This window comes from Tachysurus fulvidraco, chromosome 7 (genome assembly GCF_022655615.1).
Source record: "Tachysurus fulvidraco isolate hzauxx_2018 chromosome 7, HZAU_PFXX_2.0, whole genome shotgun sequence".
NCBI lineage: Eukaryota > Metazoa > Chordata > Actinopteri > Siluriformes > Bagridae > Tachysurus > Tachysurus fulvidraco.
In genome coordinates this window covers 13,557,106-13,578,859 of record NC_062524.1, presented here as the reverse complement: position 1 = coordinate 13,578,859, position 21,754 = coordinate 13,557,106, and the positions used below count along the sequence as shown (strand labels likewise).

General features: G+C 40.1%; 3 protein-coding genes across 5 annotated transcripts; 2 read left to right on the top strand and 1 right to left on the bottom strand.

The window, feature by feature from the left end:
• Positions 1 to 1,947: 1,947 nt before the first annotated feature.
• nr0b2b (nuclear receptor subfamily 0, group B, member 2b) lies at positions 1,948 to 5,881 on the bottom strand. Its single transcript, XM_047816042.1, is given in 4 exon segments — positions 1,948 to 3,133; positions 3,135 to 3,297; positions 5,355 to 5,650; positions 5,652 to 5,881. Coding segments are annotated over 4 exon segments (762 nt in total). The 3' UTR covers positions 1,948 to 3,060.
• A 2,799-nt stretch (positions 5,882 to 8,680) lies between these two features.
• nudc (nudC nuclear distribution protein) lies at positions 8,681 to 12,293 on the top strand. Of its 2 annotated transcripts, none has more exons than XM_047816035.1 (9): positions 8,681 to 8,866; positions 9,213 to 9,320; positions 9,404 to 9,625; positions 9,841 to 9,924; positions 10,044 to 10,157; positions 11,020 to 11,214; positions 11,300 to 11,383; positions 11,465 to 11,583; positions 12,064 to 12,293. In XM_047816035.1, exons 1-9 carry the CDS (start codon positions 8,792 to 8,794, stop codon positions 12,113 to 12,115), a joined length of 1,053 nt encoding a protein of 350 aa, XP_047671991.1. In that variant the 5' UTR covers positions 8,681 to 8,791; the 3' UTR covers positions 12,116 to 12,293. The 2 variants fall into 2 exon arrangements, with proteins under 2 accessions (XP_047671991.1, XP_027013320.1); XM_027157519.2 differs by having other exon boundaries at positions 8,682 to 8,866; positions 9,243 to 9,320.
• Positions 12,294 to 13,854: 1,561 nt separating this feature from the next.
• On the top strand, positions 13,855 to 21,378 carry LOC113649567. 2 transcript variants are annotated; one of them, XM_047816032.1, is made up of 4 exons: positions 13,855 to 14,446; positions 17,752 to 17,934; positions 19,682 to 19,877; positions 20,198 to 21,378. In XM_047816032.1, the coding sequence occupies exons 1-4, from the start codon at positions 14,310 to 14,312 to the stop codon at positions 20,792 to 20,794; spliced, it is 1,113 nt and encodes a 370-aa protein (XP_047671988.1). In that variant the 5' UTR covers positions 13,855 to 14,309; the 3' UTR covers positions 20,795 to 21,378. The 2 variants fall into 2 exon arrangements, with proteins under 2 accessions (XP_047671988.1, XP_027013206.1); XM_027157405.2 differs by lacking the exon at positions 13,855 to 14,446 and adding an exon at positions 16,899 to 17,534.
• The last annotated feature ends 376 nt before the right edge of the window (positions 21,379 to 21,754 follow it).

Here is a 21,754-nt window from a genome sequence, read left to right as displayed (position 1 = left end):
GATGGAGAATCTGACAGTGTGTCCAGTGAAAATGTCTGATCTTCCAGAAATGTACCAAACCCAAAAACTGAAGTAAATCTGCTGAATTATTATTAATATTATTGTTATTATTGTTATTATTATTATTATTATTGTGAACTGTAGCATTAATATGAGCTTGGACACCCAGGTAGTTTCCTCACTCCGTCACCCGAGAAGACTAACAGTTCCACAGAGCTTCTGCTTCAAAAGTGAAATAAAGCTTTGTTCTGCAGAAGTGCTTTGATTGTTGTTTTTTCCAGTGTTTCCAGTTTAGACCGAGTGAGTGTGTGTGAATATGTGTAAATGTGTATGAGTGAGTGAGGGTGTGTGAGTGAGAGTGTGAGTGAGTGAGGGTGTGAGTAAGTGAGTGAGTACAATATATATGTATGGAAATCCATCCATCCATCCATTTTCTACCGCTTATCCGGGGCCGGGTAACGGGGGCAGCAGTCTAAGCAGGGACGCCCAGACTTCCCTCTCCCCAGACACTTCCTCCAGCTCTTCTGGGGGAATACCGAGGCGTTCCCAGGCCAGCCGAGAGACATAGTCCCTCCAGCGTGTCCTAGGTCTTCCCCGGGGCCTCCTCCCGGTTCGACATGCCCGGAACACCTCCCCAGGGAGGCGTCAAGGAGGCATTCGGAACAGATGCCCGAGCCATCTCACTCAGCTGACTTCCCTCGATGTGGAGGAGCAGCTGCTCTACTCTGAGCTCCTCCCGAGTAACCGAGCTCCTCACCCTATCTCTAAGGGAGCGCCCAGCCACCCTGCGGAGGAAACTCATTTCGGCCGCCTGTATCCAGCATCTTGTCCTTTCGGTCATGACCCAAAGCTCATGACCATAGGTGAGGGTAGGAACTTGGATCGACTGGTAACAGACTGGTATATCGGCAATGCGACCCAAACTCCTGCTCCGGTCATACAGCCCTTAGCAGAGGGCCCTGGATCTCATACTCCCAGAGCACCCCCCACAGGTCACCACGAGGGACACAGTTGAATGCCTCCTCCAGATCCACAAAGCACATGTGGATTGTTTGGGCAAACTCCCATGAAGCCTCCAGCAGCCTGGCGAGGGTGAATGAGGGGCTATACCCTTGCCATGTATGGAAATGTTTATGTTGTGTGTGAGTGTGTGTGTGAGTGTGTGTGTGAGTGTGTGTGTGAGTGTGTGTGTGAGTGTGTGTGAGTGTGTGTGAGTGTGTGAGTGTGTGAGTGAGTGTGTGAGTGTGTGAGTGTGTGAGTGTGTGAGAGTGTGTGAGTGTGTGAGTGTGTGAGTGTGTGAGTGTGTGAGTGTGTGAGTGTGTGAGTGTGTGAGTGAGTGAGTGAGTGAGTGAGTGAGAGTCAGTTAGTACAATACATATGTATGGAAATGTTTATCCAAGAACACCTCTTCTTGATGTACCATTTAGAGCCATTTCCCCTAATCTAAAGTTAAAATAAACTATACCTTATCGTGTGTGTGTGTGTGTGTGTGTGTGTGTGTGTGTGTGTGTGTGTGTGTGTGTGTGTGTGTGTGTGTGTGTGTCAGAATCAGAAAGATCTTTATTGCCAGGTATGTTTTAACATACGAGGAATTTGTCAGTACAGAAGCTCCCCAGTGTAACTGTGTGTGTGTGTGTGTGTGTGTGTGTGTGTGTGTGTGTGTGTGTGTGTGTGTGTGAGAGAGAGAGAGAGAGTCACTGTGTCCTGTTTCTGTGGATTTTGACTCAGTGTGTTCATAAAGTCAATAATAATATTGACAAAGTTTTCCACACAGAAATCAATAGTCAGCTTTCACCCTCTCTGTCAGTGAATAGCAGTTTCATCCACCCATGTTTATGGAGTGTGTTTGATGTTGTTCAGCAGGCCTTTCACCGAGTGAACATCCGGGATGTTCCTAGAAGGGAAGCGTCATATCAGCTTGCTCTTGCTGAAGGCATTGATCCTCTTTAGAATAAGGATGGGATACTGGAACCCAGTGTGTCTCAGTGACTGTACAGGATTATACAAGGAGACTAAACCACACGCAGCAAGGGATAAACTAACACTCAGATACGTAACATGGTCGCCTGCAGAGTCACACACACACAAACACATACATACACACAAACACACACATATACACACACACATACACACACGCTCAACTGGTCTGACGAGTTTAAGTCAGGAGAAAATGAATGCATAGTACGTAAGTATTAAGGACCTAAATACATAAGTGCTTTAGGTCATTCATTATTTAGTCACAATTTAAACATCTCCAGTAATTTCCACTTCACTTTACAGCTTTTTCTCACAAAACATGCAGCATGACAAGAAAATCTGATACCTGGAAAAAAAAAGCTTGTTGAATCGACTGAACTCAAATTAATAGGTGTTCGAGGTGTTTGAACCGAATGACATTAAAACATTAACACAATTAGATTTCATACAACACGATTCAAAAGCAACACACTCGCACCAACGTCCTCATGAGACGTCACACGTGAGTTTTTTGTGTTAATCACGCTCACTCTATATCATCCAGTCTGCCGGTAGCTCAGTGGTTATGAGTGGTTATGAGTGGTTTTCTCATCCTCATTTGATTGACACTGGACAGGAAATAATGTCAATGTTAATAGTCATTTCTACAACAGTGTATAGTCCAGTGGAATTGTGTAACCAAGAGCTCCTGATGAACTAACAGGTCAGTGTTCATTACTGAGTCCATTACAGACTTAACACTAATTCTTAACTTAACTTCAAATATTCACTGATGAAGACCTGAGCACAAAGATGCCAACCCATGGGTCAAGGGCTGTCTGTGCAAATCTATCACCAGTAGAATGACCACTAAGAGATGAGACTCCAACCAGGGGTAGGGCATCAGGATGGATGTGAGAGAGAAAGAGAGAGAGAGAGATTGATTGATTGATTGATTGATTGATTGATTGATTGATTGATTGATTGATAAGGTATGCATGTAGCATTTTGCATTTTGAATCTGGTTCTTCTCAAGGTTTCATCTCAGGTGGGTTTTCCTCACCATGTCACCTCTGGCTTGCTCTTTACTAATAACTAAGACTAGTGGAGTAAAGACTGAGGTGTACTGAAAAAAATGTTTATCTGACCAATCACACGTGAGAAAAACAGTTCAGACAAAGTTTTGAGCTACGGTGTGTAGTGACGAAGCTGTTAGCAGGACACTGGGCAGTCGACTGTGGTCCTGTGGATGAAGTGTGTAAATGACTTGATGGAGAAGTTGCTGAGATTCCCTATGAAGCTTCTCAATGAGCTTGCAGTTCATCAGCCCAGGAACATCTGAAAAGAAGATGAAAAGGTGGATACAGTTTATTTATTTCTCGATTCATGTGTGAAATATTCATATTTAAAACATGAATATTTAATAACTATAAAGTCCAAATACCTCCATCTACAATATGTATAATTTTAATGCCATATTTGGAAGTATGCTATGAAATTTTAAAGGAAATCCAGGTTTACAGAATAGATTCATTCATTCATTTTCTACCGCTTATACAAACTTCTCGAGTCACGGGGAGCCTGTGCCTATCTCAGGCGTCATCGAGCATCAAGGCAGGATACACCCTGGACGAAGTGCCAACCCATCGCAGGGCACACACGCTCTCATTCACTCACACACTCACACACTACGGACAATTTTTTCAGAGACCTACCATACATGTTTTTGGACTGGGGGAGGAAACCAGAGTACCCGGAGGAAACCCCCAAGGCACTGGGAGAACATGCAAACTGTTGTGAGCCAGCGGCATGCATGAGATGTTATCAGACACTGGCATGTACTAGATGGAGTTACAGGACTCTACATACCTGATACTGTTTTTCTTAATACTGGTCCTCAGCAAATAAATAATAATAAATATCAAGGTACACCACGACCAATTATTAACTTATCCGTCAATAGACAAAAAGACATAGATAATACAAAGAGAAGGAGAAATAGGGAAAGAAAAGCTAAACGTAACGGGAAGAAACAAAGAAAGATTGATGTAAAAATCCAAAAGGTTGAAGAATTGGTTGAAGAGTTAAAAGATCTGAATATGAGTGTTTAAAAGAAGACATCGAGGGATCAGACGCTGTACCTAGACAGCTGGAGAAGATTCCAAAAGAAAAAAGAAGACTATAATGCATTATGTGTTATTATGTTTTATTTTCAGAATGTTCAAGAAAAATTCTGAAATGCTTTTCTTTTACTTATAATCATGTATCCTCAAGTAATAGAGTTGATTAGATTAATCTTGTGTATTTTACTGTAAACTTTCTAGTAGTAAACACTTATAAAGCCTACTGTGTATTACTGAGAGTATCTGCACACAAGTGTTTCAAGGCCTGCTGTTAAAAGTAAAGCCTTCTGTGTATTCGCGGGGAGAAATCTGCATGCGCAATGTTTTATAGCTTGCTGTCAAATTCCATGGCGAAAGAAAGCTTCAGTTCTATATAATCACAGCCTGAGAAGTTGCAGGAAGTATGACCATATATAGAAGTGTTAACCGTGAGGTTAGAAAAGAAAAGAAATAAGCAGCGCACACAGAGTCGGCTGGTGAGATATGTTTGGGAAACCGAGAAGTGTTTATGAAATAAGATGGTAGCCATCTAAAAGGCACAAAGCCAACTAAACCTGACAGCCAAATCTGGCCACAGTAAAAAAGTATAAAAGCCTGCCTTGAATCACATTGAGTGTGCATTCTAATGTAAGCAGCCTTAGTGCATGTATACTTTAGGTGCATCATAGAACAAACGCAAGTTTACACTTGGAGAGTGTTTCTTGGTTTGTTATAATCTTTGCATCTTAATACCTTTTACTTATTCTAGTACTGTTTGATTATTTGAAGGAAGATTTTATTTGTAATCTTTTTCTTTTTATTTTACATATATTACACACCTATTTGTATTACACTACTTTTAATAAAAACAAGGCCTCCCATTGTGAGGATCCTGAAAAGACAAAAAGGTATAAGTCTGCCTCCTTCATTTAAAGATTCAAACAATAGTTTAAGTAGAAGACCTTGGAGAGGATCCTTTGTTAGAAGACCGAGGGGACTTCGAAGGACACCTGCGTTCAAGGTAAGACCAACTTTTAATAGTTGATCTTGTTTTTCCAACACGACCTCGTGCAAATTAAGATACACTCCTTAGTGGGGGCGCGTAAGGTTTCCTACGCAATCCGAAAACATGTGTCGCTAAGGGGCAAGTATATCAGTATAATTACTTCAAAACTCCACACACACAAGGCGGAGGCGGGAATCGAACCCCCAACCCTGGAGGTGTGAGCAAAACATGCTAACCACTAAGCCACCATGCGCCCTGGTACAGAAAAGAATTGTTTACAATTTTACCTGGGTTAAATAATATTGTATCCTTGAGATGCACATATTCTTTAGGAGTGAGATCAAGCCTCCAGAGTTTGTCCAAGCATGATCTGAGATTCTGCACTGCTGCCAGGTTTCTTAGACAATGTTTGTTGTCATCATTTTGGTCCTGCAGCAAGATCTTGCAAAGGAAGCTCCTTGTGGGGAAATTGGCCACCTCGAATGTTACGTGCTCTTGTGCGAGACCCAGGATGATGAGCGGGACCCAGTGACTCCTATGAAGTAAAAACTGATCCAAACCTGACAGGTGGTTCCTATGAAAAAATGTTTTTTAGTAACACTTCATTGGCTGCCTGGCAGGTTCTCTCTGGGTTTCTCAAGCACACAAATCATTGCTGCTCACAGAGACAGCTGTGGGTCCCAGAGCTCCAGTCATCTGCCCCCAGAGCACAGCTGTCTGTACGATTGAGGGTGTTGAACAGGATGGTGTGGCAATGTTCCTTCTTGAGTTTCCTTGAGTAAAATTCCTGTTTAGGCTGCTCAGATGAATGCATGTTTGACGAATAGAGTGATTTAACAGACAGACTTCAAGGTGTATTCTAGCTCTAAAGCCCATGAGTCTTATTTATAGTGATGGAATTTGAGGCGGAGATTTCTAAGCAAAACACAGTGACCCTGGACTGAACACCAGGCTACCCCTTTGCCACATGGAGGCCATTAGTCTTATCCAGTTCAGCAGCAGCTAGACCGCAGCAAGCAGGGTAAATTACATTTATCATGATTACTATCCATTAACTCTGCTTGTACCAGGATGCCAAGGCCTGAGAGAATTATTACATAGGTTACAGGCATGGGTGCCTCACCAACATTTCCTTCGCTACTGATTACCTCTGTGATCTAATCATAAAAGCTAATAATGATTTTTAAAGATTTTGAAAGGCCATGTCTTATGTGTATAGATCTTTAAGTGATATTCCTGTCAGTGTATGTATATATACCTAATATACAAACAGTGCTGCTTTACAAGTGTGCTAGACTGATCGGATAAGGTAATAGAATACTGATAAGACCAATAAGACATTTATGTAAGCTATCTATCTACGCTAGGTTATTTATGAAACACACACGATGTTAGGAATTAAACAGATTTGAATCTGCTGCTGTTCAATTTCAAACAGCAAGTAAGTATTCGTCCATTAAAACTATTACACTTACACAACCATCAGCCAACGATAAAATCTCCTAACTAACATAGCGTAGGTCACTTGTGAGACAAAAACATCTCTAATCTGACGAGGCATAAACTTCACAGTGCCTCTGAAGGTATGCTGTGGAATCTAAACTAAGAGTTTAGCAACAGTTCCTTTAAATCCTATAAAGAGCCTCCATGGATCTGACATGATTGTCCCACAGATACTGGATCAGATTGAAATCTGAGGAATTTGGTGGCCAAGTCAGACTCCTCAGACCATTACCAAACAATGTTTGCATTGTGTCAGGTTGCAAAAATAAAGATTTGCAACAATGTTTAGGTCAAAATCCACATGAATGAATGTATCAAAGGTCTAGAACATTGTCCAGAACATCACCATACCTACATAGGCATGTCGTCTCCCCATAGGATATCCTAGTGCCCTTTCTTCACCAGGTAAATAACGCACACACACCGGTCTGTACACATGATGTACAAGAAAACATGATTCCTCAGACAAGGCCCCATTTCCATTCATCTAGCCATCACAATTCAGCCATGTCAATGTGACTCAGATCCTTGCATGCTCATTTTCTTGCTTCCAACACATCAACCTCGAGAACTGACTGTTCTCTTTTTTTTCTGCATAAATATGACCTGAACTGTGATCAGATCTTCATCTAAGTTCTAAAACTGTACTTTAATGAAACTAAAACTTTGTACATCATCTACCTCACAGTAGATTGATAGAAGCCAAACTTTTATGTAACATTTTTCAGTATCAATAAGTCTTTTTTGAGTTCTTTGTCAATTGAGATACAGCACATTTACAGAAGTCTCTGTGATGAATATCAGACTTTGATATTGAAGAAGTTTGTGTTTGAGACAGCAGAGGGTCTTGATAATCTCACATTGACCTTACATCAATTAGCCCTATAAATGAACTTAGAGATGAGGATGTTGAGGTTCTCTTTAGGAGTGACGAGAATGGACAGGATTAGGAATGAGCACATCAGAGGGACAGCTCAGGTTGGCTGTTTTGTGGACTAGAGGGAGAGACTAGATTGAGATGGTTTGGACATGTACAGAGGAGGGAGATGGTTATATTGGTAGAAGGATGTTGGAGATGGAACTGCAGGTAAGAGGTCAAGAGGAAGGACAAAGAGGTCTTTCAGCTCCTCCCTTCTCTCAGGTGCTATAGATCTCTGCTTTCTAAAACTGCCAGACACAGGAACAGTTTCTTTCCCCAAACAATCACCCTGATTAACAACTCACCATAATTATATTCCCTGCTTCATATCTATAAGTACTGCATTATCAGAACTGTCAGTCATCACATCGTCCATATAATACACACATTACTGCTGCTATATATTGTACAAAAAGCTTAATATTACACAATATTGTTATTTCCACTCCCACACTTCATGTACATAACTGATCTGTTATATATTCTGTATTTATATTTAATATTCATTCTGTCTATATTGTAACTCATTGTCTGTATTGTCTTTCATAGTATAGTGTTATTTATGTCTGTATTGCCTTGTATAGTATAGTGTTATTTATGTCTGTATTGTCTTGTATAGTATAGTGTTATTTATGTCTGTACTTTTGAGAGTCACAAACAGCTGGGACCAAATTCCTTGTGTTTGTAAACACACTTGTGAAATAAACCTGATCCTGATTCTGATCCTGGTTCTGATTGTTAGGTGGAAACAGATGGTTCACTTTGGGACCCCAAAAGACCAAAGTAGAAGACGAAATGAACTTATAATCACAAAGGAGAACATACATAAAGATATTTAATACTGGATAATGTTACTCAATAAACAAACAAACAAACAAACAAATAAATAAACAACTATAATTTTTTTTGGCCATCATGTGTTTTATTTGGTTCTATTTATATAGACTTAGGACTTAAAATTAAGAACTGAGTAGATTTCAGCCACACTTTAGTAAATGCTACATAAAACTGTCGCATGTTTAGTGATATTTTCATGGATGATTTATGATTTTTTACTATTTAAGAGTGATGAGTTCCTCACACACACCAGACACTTCCAGAAGTCTCTCCGGAATTTAATAAGACTCACTGCAGCAGTGACGTTTAACAATCTGATTGGTCTTCTGCCCTGTCATTCATCTCTGGACCAACGTTATTGGTTGACGTGTGAGCTGAGGTGTGGGTCTGGTCTGGTAGCTATAGGAAGTGAACACAAGCTGAAAGCAGACGTCTGTATTCACTACTGTACCTTTCAGTGTAAAGATGGGCAGTGAGGAAGAAAAGTATGACGGAATGCTGCTGGTTATGGCGCAACAGCATGAAGGAGGGGTACAAGAGGTAAAATAGCTCCCTATCTGGATGACCATGCTAGCTAGCTAATAGCTAACGGTTAACAGCTAACGGCTAACCATAGATATCTATGACAGCTAACAGCTAACCGTAGATATCTATGACAGCTAACGGCTAACCGTAGATATCTATGACAGCTAACGGCTAACCGTAGATATCTATGACAGCTAACGGCTAACCGTAGATATCTATGACAGCTAACGGCTAACCGTAGATATCTATGACAGCTAACGGCTAACAGCATGAACATGAAGCTGTGTTTGGTTGTTAGTGTGGTTCATAATCCTCCTCTCCTTTATCTAACCTTCCTCACTAGTTTATTTTTCTTGTCCAGGTATCACGTTGTTTTTTTACTCTTTCACAGCTGGTTAACACGTTCTTCAGCTTCCTGCGAAGAAAAACAGACTTTTTTACTGGAGGTGAACCTGGAGCTCCTGAGAAGGTTAGATGATGTGTGTAACCCGACAGAGAGAGAAGTGTCTTCTGCTCTATGTGCTGTTGTGACCTTTATTTCCTCCTAACAAGGTGGTGAAAGAGGCGTTTGCTCATCACAGTCAGATGGCACAAAAGGTCCAGAGAGAGAGAGAGTCCAGACAGCAGAAAGAGAAGAAGGAGAAGGCAGAAAGAGCGGCTCGACTCAAGGCTGAGGAGGAGAGGAAGAGGAAGGAGGATGAGGACGAGGACGAGCCCAGAATCAAAGAGCTCACAGACGAAGAGGCTGCGAGTCTCCAGACAGAGATAGATCAGGTGAAGTCCATGTGTACATGGTGTTCATCTACCTTTTATATACCTTTGTCTGTTTGCATGTAATTCTGTGTGAGACACAAAAATTCTGTGTGAGACCCGACCCCCGGGTTCATTCGAAGGCACAAGAGTAAGGAGGCGAAACAGATTGTGACTGTTCTTGTTCATTATAATGATTAACCCGTGCCCTTAGTGAACATCTCCATTAATCTCTGCAGAAGAAATGCAAGGAGGAGAAAAAAGAGAGTGTGTGTGTGTCTGACAGCAGTGCTGCAGTAGCATCAGTCAAAGCAGAGAAAGGGGTAAGTAAAATGTGTAAAATACCGTCAGGTAAAAGTCTACAAACATTGTTTTTATTTTGATCTTGGATTATTGACCGCAGGACTAAATAAATCATTACAATTACTGCTGTGCCTTTTAGTCTGACTCGGAAGGTGAGGAGGATGAAAAGGATAAGGACAAGATGAAGCCTAACGCTGGGAACGGAGCAGATCTGCCCGACTACAGGTGGACACAGACCCTGTCTGAAGTGGACGTAAGGATTTTCCTAATCTGTGAATTTATTTGTTTATAATACTGTGAACAAAATCTCAGGTCATTTCGTCTCAGCACCATTACTCTAAGGATAAATGTGAGAAGGGTTGTGAGTTTTATACAAGGTGCTGCGTATTAACCCAGAGATTTCCGACACTGATTAGGGACACAGACGTGTTTGTGCTGGATAAAGAAATCATTTTACTAAACCAATAAGATAAGATATACCTTTATTCATCCCACAATGGGGAAATTTCTCTGTTACAGCGGCAAAGAAAAAGAAATGCAAATGTATAAAAAGAATAAAGACATAACATAGTATTCATACACAACACAATGTATAAATACAGAGAAGAAAAAAGAAACCACGAGCAAGTAGTTACGCTAACAGACATATTGCACACGTGTAATATTGCACGTTTTTAAAGATTTCACACACACACAGAATTACATCATTAGCATAGGCACTAGCTAAGTTCATGTCCCTGCTCCAGTTTACCCCCTAGTGGAACAACAGAGATTAGCTTTTTTATATATATATATATATATATATATATATATATATATATATATATATATATATATATATATATATATATATATATATTCCTACCCACTAGGTGACAGTGGTGAGTGAATTGTGCTCGTTAGCGCAGAGTCTCACAAAAGAGTATGATTGTAAGCATCAGATGAACTGAATAGATTTTTGGAAACAAGGTTCAAATGTATGGCATAATTTTTCTTGTAGCAGTTCAAGGTGTACACATTAAAACTAAAATGCTGAGCTGAGTCTCACGTCTCAGTAACTACACGGTGTGAGACCAGATCGTGTAGATGTCAGCGACGTGTTAATGTCTCTCCAGCTCATAGTGCCTTTTGAAGTGAAGTTCCGGCTGAAGGGGAAGGACGTGGTGGTGGACTTTCAAAGGCGTCATCTGAAGATAGGCTTAAAGGGCCACAAACCTGTGATTGACGCCCTGCTGTTCAATGAGGTGAAGGTAGAGGAAAGCTCCTGGATCATCGATGATGGAAAAATAGTGACCGTCCACCTGGAGAAGGTGTGAAAGCAGACCCACTTTGTACAGTTCTTCTCTCACTCTTTGTCTAAAAACCTGGACTGAATCCATTTCTTGTCTCTGGTAGATAAATAAAATGGAGTGGTGGAACAAGCTGGTAACCACAGACCCCGAGATCAACACTAAGAAAATCTGCCCAGAGAACTCCAAGGTAGGCAGCATGCTGCGCCAGATATCATTCAGATCATGTCTTTTATTACCTCCAGACCTTCAGCTCTTCTTCTCTTTACAGCTTTCTGATCTCGACGGAGAAACACGCAGCATGGTGGAAAAGATGATGTATGACCAGAGGCAGAAGACTATGGGCTTACCCACGTCTGAGGAACAGAAGAAGCAGGACATCCTGAAGAAGTAGGTGACCTTCATTTCCAGCTAGAGTTGGCCTGGTTAATGCGAGACTGTATGGAGAGGTAGACGTACACTAAATCTACCAGTATTTCTATGAAATATGAAACACTTATTGTTATAAAGGGAAACAAATCAAGACGCTCCTTCGTACTAAAACCCACCACGTCATCATGTGATCCCGATGTGCTGAGAACACAATGTTCCTGTACAAACTCTTGGTACACTTGGTGATGTAGATTAGAACATGAGTGTCACTTGGTCTGTCAGCTCTGTATTGTATTGTTTATGACATGTGGGGTTTGTCCATGTGATAATGATGATGATTCTCACCAAAGAACAGTCTCCTTTCCCCCACGATACAAACCGCCGACATACCGGCTGATGCGTGACTTTGGAACGGCTTTAATTCAGGATTCTGCTGTAAATCTCCAAGTGTTTTATTAAAATAGTTTCATCAATACAATTGTTTTCGTCTGATGGTAGGTTCATGGAGCAGCATCCGGAAATGGACTTCTCCAAAGCCAAGTTCAGCTGAGAAAACCCTGCCTTCTGCATTTCCAGACGTCTTATCCAGAAGGTTGTGCATTTCTGTTCCCTCTCACTCATGTGTCGCTCCCTCGCTGCACAGTGGTGGGCGTGGCGGTCCTCCTCCACTCAAGCTGCATAGATCCCATGTTTACACCTTTTTTTAAATAAACACCTTCAAACTCTGACTGGAAACCTGAGTGCTGTTTAACTTCAGAAGGTCAGACTCCATCATCGTTATTGTTGATCGGAGCTTCAGAAGGTGTCACTTCTCTAAATCGGAGTCATTTCATCTGTTGATCATAATTTGTATAAATGTTGTGAATAATCTTTACGTTGTCATTTTGCTCTTTCACAATCAGAACTTTATCCTCTAAAGTCATTTTTCCTTCTAAAAAAAACTGACTAGCAGATGATAACCCTGCTGTTTTAATTTTTTTGCTTGATTGAGTAGACGGACATTTCAGCGTCTATTTGTTTTACATGATTGTTCTTGTAACGGCACACAATATGACAAAAGTATATACAATATACAAAGTATCTGCACCCCTAACCATCACATATGAGGTTCTTCTCCAAACCTTTACCACACAGTTATACAGAAAGTCTCTGTGTCCTGTAGCTTTACACTTTCCCTTCACTGGAACTCAGACAACACTGATCCACCATGACACTGAGCTCCATGAAGAAGGTGTGTTAATGCTGGAATGAAGATCTCGATTGTCCTGCACAGAACTCTGACTCAACTCCACTGAACACTGACTGAACCCCAGACTTCCTCACTCTTACACCATCTAAATATTGCTTTACTGTGGTTGTGAAATTATTCTTTAATTGGTCAAATCGGATAAACCAATAAACCCAAGGTAAGAAAATAAACACACCCAGTCCTGTCACTGCGCATGTCACTCTGTGCTCACTAGAGGGAGCTGTTGGACTGAGTTGTGTTGGTTTATTCTGATGCCAATGCTACTGGTATAAGGATTCATCCTTAGGGGTCTTATAACAGCTTATGTTACTGTCTGAAGTAGGGGTGTAAGAAAATATCGATACACGTGAGTATCGCGATATTTTGTTTGGCAATATTGTATCGATTCTCAAAAACAAAATATTGATATTTATAAAAAAAAAATGTGTTATAACTGAAGCGTACACACTTTTGCGCATGCGCACATCCAACTAGTATAACTAATAAAGCAACGGCACATTGCTCTTAAAGGGGTAGCACCACTCCACTCGTTACAAAGTACTAGCATAACGGCGTGCTACTAATGTTAACGTTAAAATAGTTCGCTATATATATATGAAGATGCGCATAGAAGTGCCCTGACATCTGAGCATATTAAACAGCATATAGTATCTTTCTTCAGAAAAACCTTGACATTAAATAAAGACAAATATAAATACAAAATATAGCTGCAAGCAGCCATTCCGGGGTCAAGCTGATCACATGCACTCAGAACATGTCGCTAATGAACCATACCAAGTTTCATAGCGATATGGCATTGTTTTTAAAATCTCGTTGCCACTAGGTGGCGCTGTCACAAAATGTTGCATGCACCCTCAGGTCATGACTATAATGAATTATACCAAGTTTCGTGTCGACGCGCATAAGTTTTGCGAACATACAGCCTCACGTCTGTTTTGGCGTGCTCGCCGCCATGTATGTTGCGATGGTTTGGTATCGTTTGACTCAGCATGCTTCGAGTAGTCTAACAACACCTCCTTCATGATTTTAGACTAACGTTTGCAGTAGTTATAAGCGAAAATAGCTGATTTTAAAATCTCGTGTCCAATAGGTGGCGCTGTCACGAAACGTTGCATGCACCCTCAGGTCATGACTATAATGACATATACAAAATTTCGTGTCAACACGCATAAATTTTGTGAAGATACAGCCTCACGTCGGTTTTGGCGTGCTCGACATCACACAAAATGGCCGTCCGAAAACCGTTTGGTATCATTTGACTCAGCATGCCTCAAGGAGTCTAACAACACTCCCTTCATGATTTTAGACTCAACTTTGCAGTAGTTACAAGCGAAAATAGCTGTTTTTAAAATCTCGTGGCCACTAGGTGGCGCTGTCACGAAATGTTGCATACACCCTCAGGTCATGACTATAATGACATTTACCAAAATTCGTGTCGACATGCATAAGTTTTGCGAAGATACGGCCTCACGTCCGTTCTGGCGTGCTCGCCACCATGTATGTTGCCACGGTATACGAGAAGGCATTGGTCTATCATAAAGCTTTTGATAACTTTTTGTCTTGGGTCTCTCTAGATGCTACATACCAAAGGACATGCAAATCGGACAAACGGTCTAGGAGGAGTTCAAAAAAGTAGGTATTAAGGAAAATTCAAAATGGCGGAAAGGTATTCATGACAGAAATGATGTCATATGGTGCATTCGAATCGGCATGAGCAAAGGATCCAAAATATGTAAGAACTGTGTCTCTAGGCCTTACGAGTCAGCAGTTATGAACATGAACATAATTGGATTTTGGACTGTTGGTGGCGCTAAAGGGTTTGAGCTACAGTAAACACACCAAAGTTGCTAGAATAACTTCTAAGACTGGCCTCTACATGTGTGCCAAATTGCATAACTTTACTATGTACGGTTCTATGGGCTGCCATTGACTTCAATGGAAGAAGAGGAATAATAATAAATATAGCTGCAAGCAGCCATTCCGGGGTAAAGCCGATCACATGCACTCAGAACATGTCGCTGATGAACCATACCAAGTTTCGTAGCGATATGGCATTGTTTTTAAAATCTCGTCGCCACTAGGTGGCGCTGTCACAAAATGTTGCATGCACCCTCAGGTCATGACTATAATGACATATACCAAGTTTCATGTCGACACGCATAAGTTTTGCGAACATACAGTCTCACGTCTGTTTTGGCGTGCTCGCCGCCACGTATGATGCGACAGTTTGGTATCGTTTGACTCAGCATACCTCAAGGAGTCTAACAACACCTCCTTCATGATTTTAGACTAAAGTTTGCAGTAGTTATAAGCGAAAATAGCTATTTTTTAAATCTCGTGCCCACTAGGTGGCGCTGTCACGAAACGTTGCATGCACCCTCAGGTCATGACTATAATGACATTTAACAGGTTTAGTGTCGACACGCATAAGTTTTGCGAAGATACGGCCTCACGTCTGTTTTGGCGTGCTCGCCACCATGTATGTTGCCACGCTATACGAGAAGGCATTGGTCTATCAAAAAGCTTTTGATAACTTTTTGTCTCGGGTGTCTCTAGATGCCACATACCAAAGGACATGTAAATCGGACAAACGGTCTAGGAGGAGTTCGACAAAGTAGGTATTATGGAAAATTCAAAATGGCGGAAAGGTATTCATGACAGAAATGATGTCATACGGTGCATTCGAATCGGCATAAGCAAAGGATCCAAAATATGCAAGAATTCTGTCTCTAGGCCTTACGAGTCAGCAGTTATGAACATGAACATAGATGGATGTTTGGACTGTTGGTGATGCTAAAGGGTTTGAGCTAGACACACCAAGGTTGCTAGAGTAAATTCTAAGACTGACCTCTACATGTGTGCCAAATTACATAACTTTCCTACATACGGTTCTATGGGCTGCAATTGACTTCAATGGAAGAAGAGGAATAATAATAATAATAATAAGAAGAAAACCGACAATAACAATAGGTGTCTACGCCCCTTCAGGGCTTGACCCCTAAATATAGCTGCGAGCAGCCATTCCGGGGTCAAGCCGATCATATGCACTCAGAACATGTCGCTGATGTACCATACCAAGTTTCGTAGCGATATGGCATTGTTTTTAAAATCTCGTTGCCACTAGGTGGCGCTGTCACAAAACGTTGCATGCACCCTCAGGTCATGACTATAATGACATATCCCAAGTTTCGTGTCGACACGCATAAGTTTTGCGAACATACAACCTCACATCTGTTTTGGCGTGCTCGCCGCCATGTATGTTGCGACAGTTTGGTATCGTTTGACTCAGCATGCCTCAACGAGTCTAACAACACCTTCATGATTTTAGACCAAAGTTTGCAGTAGTTATAAGCGAAAATAGCTGTTTTTAAAATCTTGTGACCACTAGGTGGCGCTGTCACGAAACGTTGCATGCACCCTCAGGTCATGACTATAATGACATATACCAAGTTTCGTATCGACACACATAAGTTTTGCGAAGATACAGCCTCACGTCTGTTTTGGCGCGCTCACCACCACACAAAATGGCCGTCCGAAAACCGTTTGGTATCGTTTGACTCAGCATACCTCAAGGAGTCTAACAACACTCCCTTCATGATTTTAGACTCAAGTCTACAGTAGTTATAAGCGAAAATAGCTGTTTTTAAAATCTCGTGGCCACTAGGTGGCGCTGTCACGAAACGTTGCATGCGCCCTCAGGTCATGACTATAATGACATTTACCAGGTTTAGTGTCGACACGCATAAGTTTTGCGAAGATACGGCCTCACGTCTGTTTTGGCGTGCTCGCCACCATGTATGTTGCCACGCTATACGAGAAGGCATTGGTCTATCAAAAAACTTTTGATAACTTTTTGTCTCGGGTGTCTCTAGATGCTAGATACCAAAGGACATGCAAATCGGACAAACGGTCTAGGAGGAGTTCGAAAAATTAGGTTTATCGTAATATTCAAAATGGCGGAAAGGTATTCATGACGGAAATGATGGCATATGGTGCATTCGAATCGGCATGAGCAAATTATGCAAGAACTGTGTCTCTAGGCCTTACCAGTCAGCAGTTATGAACATGAACATAATTGGATGTTTGGACTGTTGGTGGCGTCTTGACCCGTAATAATAAGAAAACCGACAATAACAATAGGTGTCTACGCCCCTTCGGGGCTTGACCCCTAAATAGCTGCAAGCAGCGATACCGGGGTCAAGCCGATCAAAGGCACACAGTTAAATAGGGGTGACTGTGGGCGATGAAAACCTCATGATTTCCTACGAAACAATATAGAAATTATAAGCAAAAATACGTGTTATATTTCATTGAAATCTGTCCTTCCGTAGGTGGCACTATACGTTTGTATAGTTCTGGGTCAATAAAGTAAGAAGACGTGACGTCAAGATGCGTCATTGTGGCAGCCAATGGAATGACGAGGAGTGCGTCTTTGAAAAGTTAGAATGAATGTTAAGAAAGTAGCGGTAGTTTGTAGAAATACATTGCAGAGGTTGTCGACGCTGGTTGTGTTTGGTCATGTTTCTGAAAGTTTAAACATATTTCTTGAAATTCTTTATATTGATACGGTCGTGTAATGTGTGTGGTTTAAACAGTGAGCGTGTTAGAAAACATGAAAATGTTTGAAGTAGAATTTGTTAGTGTAGAGTTTACTGTATGTAAACATGAATGAGTAGGCCATTGCAGACGTTGTCGACGCTGGTTGTGTTTGCGTGTGAAGGTATGTTTGGTCATGTTTCTGAAAGTTTAAACATATTTCTTGAAATGTTTTATATTGATACGGTCGTGTAATGTGTGTGGTTTAAACAGTGAACGTGTTCGGAAACAAGAGAATGTTTGTAGTATCTGTAGTATCTGTAGAGTTTATGTAAACGTGAATGAGTGAGTGTAGGCATGTGTTAAAGACGCATTGTTTGTTTAAACATATTGTTTTTCAGGATGGAAAGTTCTAAAAGATCTTTATACGAAGTGGATGGGTACATACACGATGTGTCCGATGTGTTGGTGTCAAGATCGGGCAGCTACTTCACGGCTTTGTTACAGGAGGCAGGAAAAACCACGCGAGTCGTCGTGTTTGATGTACAAAAACACAACGTGTTCCAGTGTGCTGAGAGGGATAGGTGAGTATCTGAACTGTCTTATAATAATGCAACATCAATAATGTAATTTTTGTATACATATGTTCTGTTTCTGTTGTAAGGCATTAAAAGGTTTAAAATAAATTATTTAAACGTGACATGTTATTTCTATATGTTAACCGGCATTGACTTCCACGACCTAACTTTACGCATCCAAGCCTCGTCATTATACACAGTGATTTGGGTACTATTACTGTAAGTTATTGATCTAATGCAGCAAATTCCTCTGCCTCTTAGGCTCGTTTAATTAATTGTAAAGCTCGCGTCACATTCTTGTGCAATTATTGTGTGTGTCTGTGTGAGACAACGCGTTTATGTGAACGCAAGGAGTTATTAGCGGTATTTTGATTTGAGGACGCGTGCGGGCTGCAGAATGGGCGCGATAACAATGTCAATGAGCAAAGTATTAAATACGGTCGCTTACATGTTTGGAAAAATAAATAAATGGGGAGAGAGAGAGGGAGACAGAAGGAAAAAAAACGAATACATGATGAAGATTTATGACGTACACTGGTACAACGGGTCCGGCTGGGTGGAGTCGGGGTTGTAGGAGGGTGTTTAAATTGTGGCAGCAGCGTTGCGCTAGAGCGGCTCAATGAATCGGAATTTAAATTGCTGGATAATATGGATGTCGTAACCGAATTGGTGCGCGTCGTGGAAAGCTGATCATCGCTGATGCAGCTTGACGCCGTGGCTTGCCTGAACTAACGCGATGCTTGATTTTTCTTTAAAAAAAAAAATTTAAGAGACCCGTCTTATTTTCTCTTGTATATTTAATATTGCTCTTTAATTAAGAAAAAATACATTTTATTCGATTAATCGAGGAAATTTTCGGTAGAATACTCGATTATTAAAATAGTCGATAGCTCCAGTCCTAAATGCAGCGCCCCTAGCGTGTCCGTGCAACCCACCCTATGTGCATATTTTTACAGAAGTATGTTCATGTTCTTGTATTTAGTCACTGGATGGTTTAAGGAAACGCTAGATGTTAAATGTGCAGTTTGTCCCAGCCACTCACTGAACAGAGAAAGGGCAGAGGAAGACTATCCCAAAGTGCATTTTGTTTTCTTGTACTTTATAATTAGTCAAACAGTCTGTCCTAGATGTATCTGTTTATTTCTTTCTCTGCTGCTTGTGTAAGCTCTGCGGTAGGCTCTCGTGCACTGTGAGCTCTCTCAAGCAATGCATAGTTTTTTTTTTATCCCACCCCCATTGAATAAACATCCTGGTCATTTTAATTGTGTCTATATTAAGCTTTAAATTTAGATTAGTTTGTGTTGTGTGTTGACGTATGTTAGGGCAAAAGTGTATTTTTCTGAGCTGAACATGAAGTGCACTTGTTGAATTAAAGTGATGGTAAATATCATTTATTTGATGTCATGTAATTGCTTTTTAACACACAAATGGATACTATTTGCAGAAATTAGTAATTTCTAAAAGACTTAAGTTCTTTTTTTCTTTTTAAGTTTGTTAGAAATCGTATGTACACAGATGACTGTAAATGAATGGAGAGAGAACTTGGTTATCTGACATTTGTATAGCATATTAATAAGCAATCAAAGAACTGGTAAATATCTGCATAAAATTGTAGATTATGTGTTTTAAAAATTGAAAGTGGGCTTAAATGGTATGAGCCTAATTAGGGATTCTTGTCTTGTGTTACTATTTGTTGATTTGATAAGTGTGTGGTTGATGACTTTTTTTTTTTTTTTTTTTTTGTTGTCCACAGGAGTCCAGTAAAGCTTACAACCGTTGGGTTTTCACCATCTCGTCAGGTGAAAAATACAAATGATGTGACCGTAAACAGCAGGACAAGAATTTCAGTTGCTCGACAATTGTCCTATGTGTTTGAGGAGAACTTGTGCGCTACAACTCCATTTTTAACTCTTGAAGAAATCATAAAAGATACAAGAGAGTATCAACGGGTAAGATTAATGTATTTTTTGTATTGTTTCTTTTTGATGCAATGTGTTGAAAAAGTGTTTAATATTGTTTTGATAGTTATAATGAAATGGTGCTGATGTGTATTGTTGTTAATGGGAGTATTGCAGGGTTTGTAGGTTTATTGTATTATGCTATATTTTCATATAAACATATGGTACTAATCTATAAACGTGGTGTTCATTATGTATAAGCCTAAAATTAGTGTTATGATTTCACTAAAGTGTGAAATGTCATTGAGGTTGCTTGTTAAATAAGTATTATATGCATTTATTAATGAATGTTTTTTGCTTGTGTTTGGTAGGTGTCTGTAAAGGTGAAGATCGTGAGAGCTTTTGAGAGTAAGGACTCTGTTGTACGGGGACAAAGAATGTCTTTACAAAATGTGATTGTCGCAGATGTGGACCACCTAATGTTGCTAGCTGTGTGGGGTGTGAATGACCTTCAGGTTGGAAAATGGTACAATGCGTTCAATTTGTCTGTACGGTTATTCAAGAATAATATGTCACTGAGCACAACAGCACAGACAACAATGGAAAAGCTGGAAGACTGTGGGCCAACAAAAGATTTCGACGAGAGCGAGATCAAAACTGTTAATGGTGAAATTCTGGAAGCAGATGTGAAGGTTGAACATTATTGTCCGAAGCATCATGTGCTCGAGAACGTAAACCTTGGCACTTTAATGACTAGGTGCAGTAAATGTTCCTCATATTGTAAAACATCCAAGATCACTGTTGAAATTCGAGGCCATGTTGGTGTTTCAATGGAAGGACAACAAGAGAAATTTATATTTTGTGTGGTGGTGTTTTTTTTTTTTTTTTTGAGAAGGGTTTTAATGCACCATTTTATTTTCAGTTTACTGAAAATAAATCCGTGCAATTTTTATTGTAGAAGATTTTAAGAGAGCTTCTTTTGCATATACTTGGTAAGTATGCACCTTTGATGTAAATAGTTTTGTGATGTGTGTTGTAGAAAGTACACTAATTTGCATTCCTAGCATAAGCATACAATGTTGTAATGCAAATCGATTTGTGCAATATACAATATACTGTAGAAGAGTTTTATACCAGTTTGTATTACTAAAAAGAGCAAGCATGCACTTTTTGTTTTGTTAATGTAGCTGTCTACAAATATTGTTGAAGACAGCATGCACATGAAGGAAGTCTTCATTCTATTTAATTTTTTATTTAAATCCGTGTGTTAACTTTTGAGTGATTATTTTGTAATCCGCACATCATCGTAATGATGGTTGTTTACGTATGCCAAGAGACAGTCTGTAAAGGTTTTTTTTTTAATTTTTGTAAATGTTTAAGGTTTGCTAATGTGGATGGTATGCCAGTACTATTGCACTTTATTATTATTATTATTTAAATATTTTCTATGTACAAGTGTGTAAGTTTTTAAGTGTTTTTGAAAAGAGGCATAGTGTGAATATAGGTCAACAGTGACCCATTTTTGTGCAATAAATAATGCTATTATAACTGAGTTGTGTTTGTTTTTTCCTGAGGGTTTATGACGTTTATATATTAGTTTTATGTAGCAACGACAATGGTGTTAGAAAGTGTAATGCGGTCTTGGTTTAAGTAATAAAATATTATTGAAAGATGTTTGTTATCGTTTTAAGATGTAGTGTTTTAAAAATTCAGATCCTTTTGTAATGCTTTTGGTTGATTTTACGTTTATGAAGGAGAGGAGACAATAGAGCATGTCCTGAAAATGGATTTATGGATGTATTAGAAACAGCAGGTAAGCAGAGCCCCAGCCAATGACGTGACCGTTTGCGTATTAAGTCTGCATATTACGGTCTAAACCGGTAGTATGTTGTAATTAAAAGCGCAAAAAAGCCAAATGAACTTCGTTT

Bases quoted from the DNA above. Each gene is read 5' to 3' on its own strand.
- LOC113649567 (XM_047816032.1), top strand. From the start codon at position 14,310: ATGTATGTTGCCACGGTATACGAGAAGGCATTGGTCTATCATAAAGCT. The intron at 17,935-19,681 runs GTGAGTATCTGA...TGTTGTCCACAG, and splicing joins CAGTGTGCTGAGAGGGATAG to GAGTCCAGTAAAGCTTACAA. The intron at 19,878-20,197 runs GTAAGATTAATG...TGTGTTTGGTAG, and splicing joins ATACAAGAGAGTATCAACGG to GTGTCTGTAAAGGTGAAGAT.
- nudc (XM_047816035.1), top strand. From the start codon at position 8,792: ATGGGCAGTGAGGAAGAAAAGTATGACGGAATGCTGCTGGTTATGGCG. The intron at 8,867-9,212 runs GTAAAATAGCTC...TTTCTTGTCCAG, and splicing joins ATGAAGGAGGGGTACAAGAG to GTATCACGTTGTTTTTTTAC. The intron at 10,158-11,019 runs GTAAGGATTTTC...ATGTCTCTCCAG, and splicing joins AGACCCTGTCTGAAGTGGAC to CTCATAGTGCCTTTTGAAGT.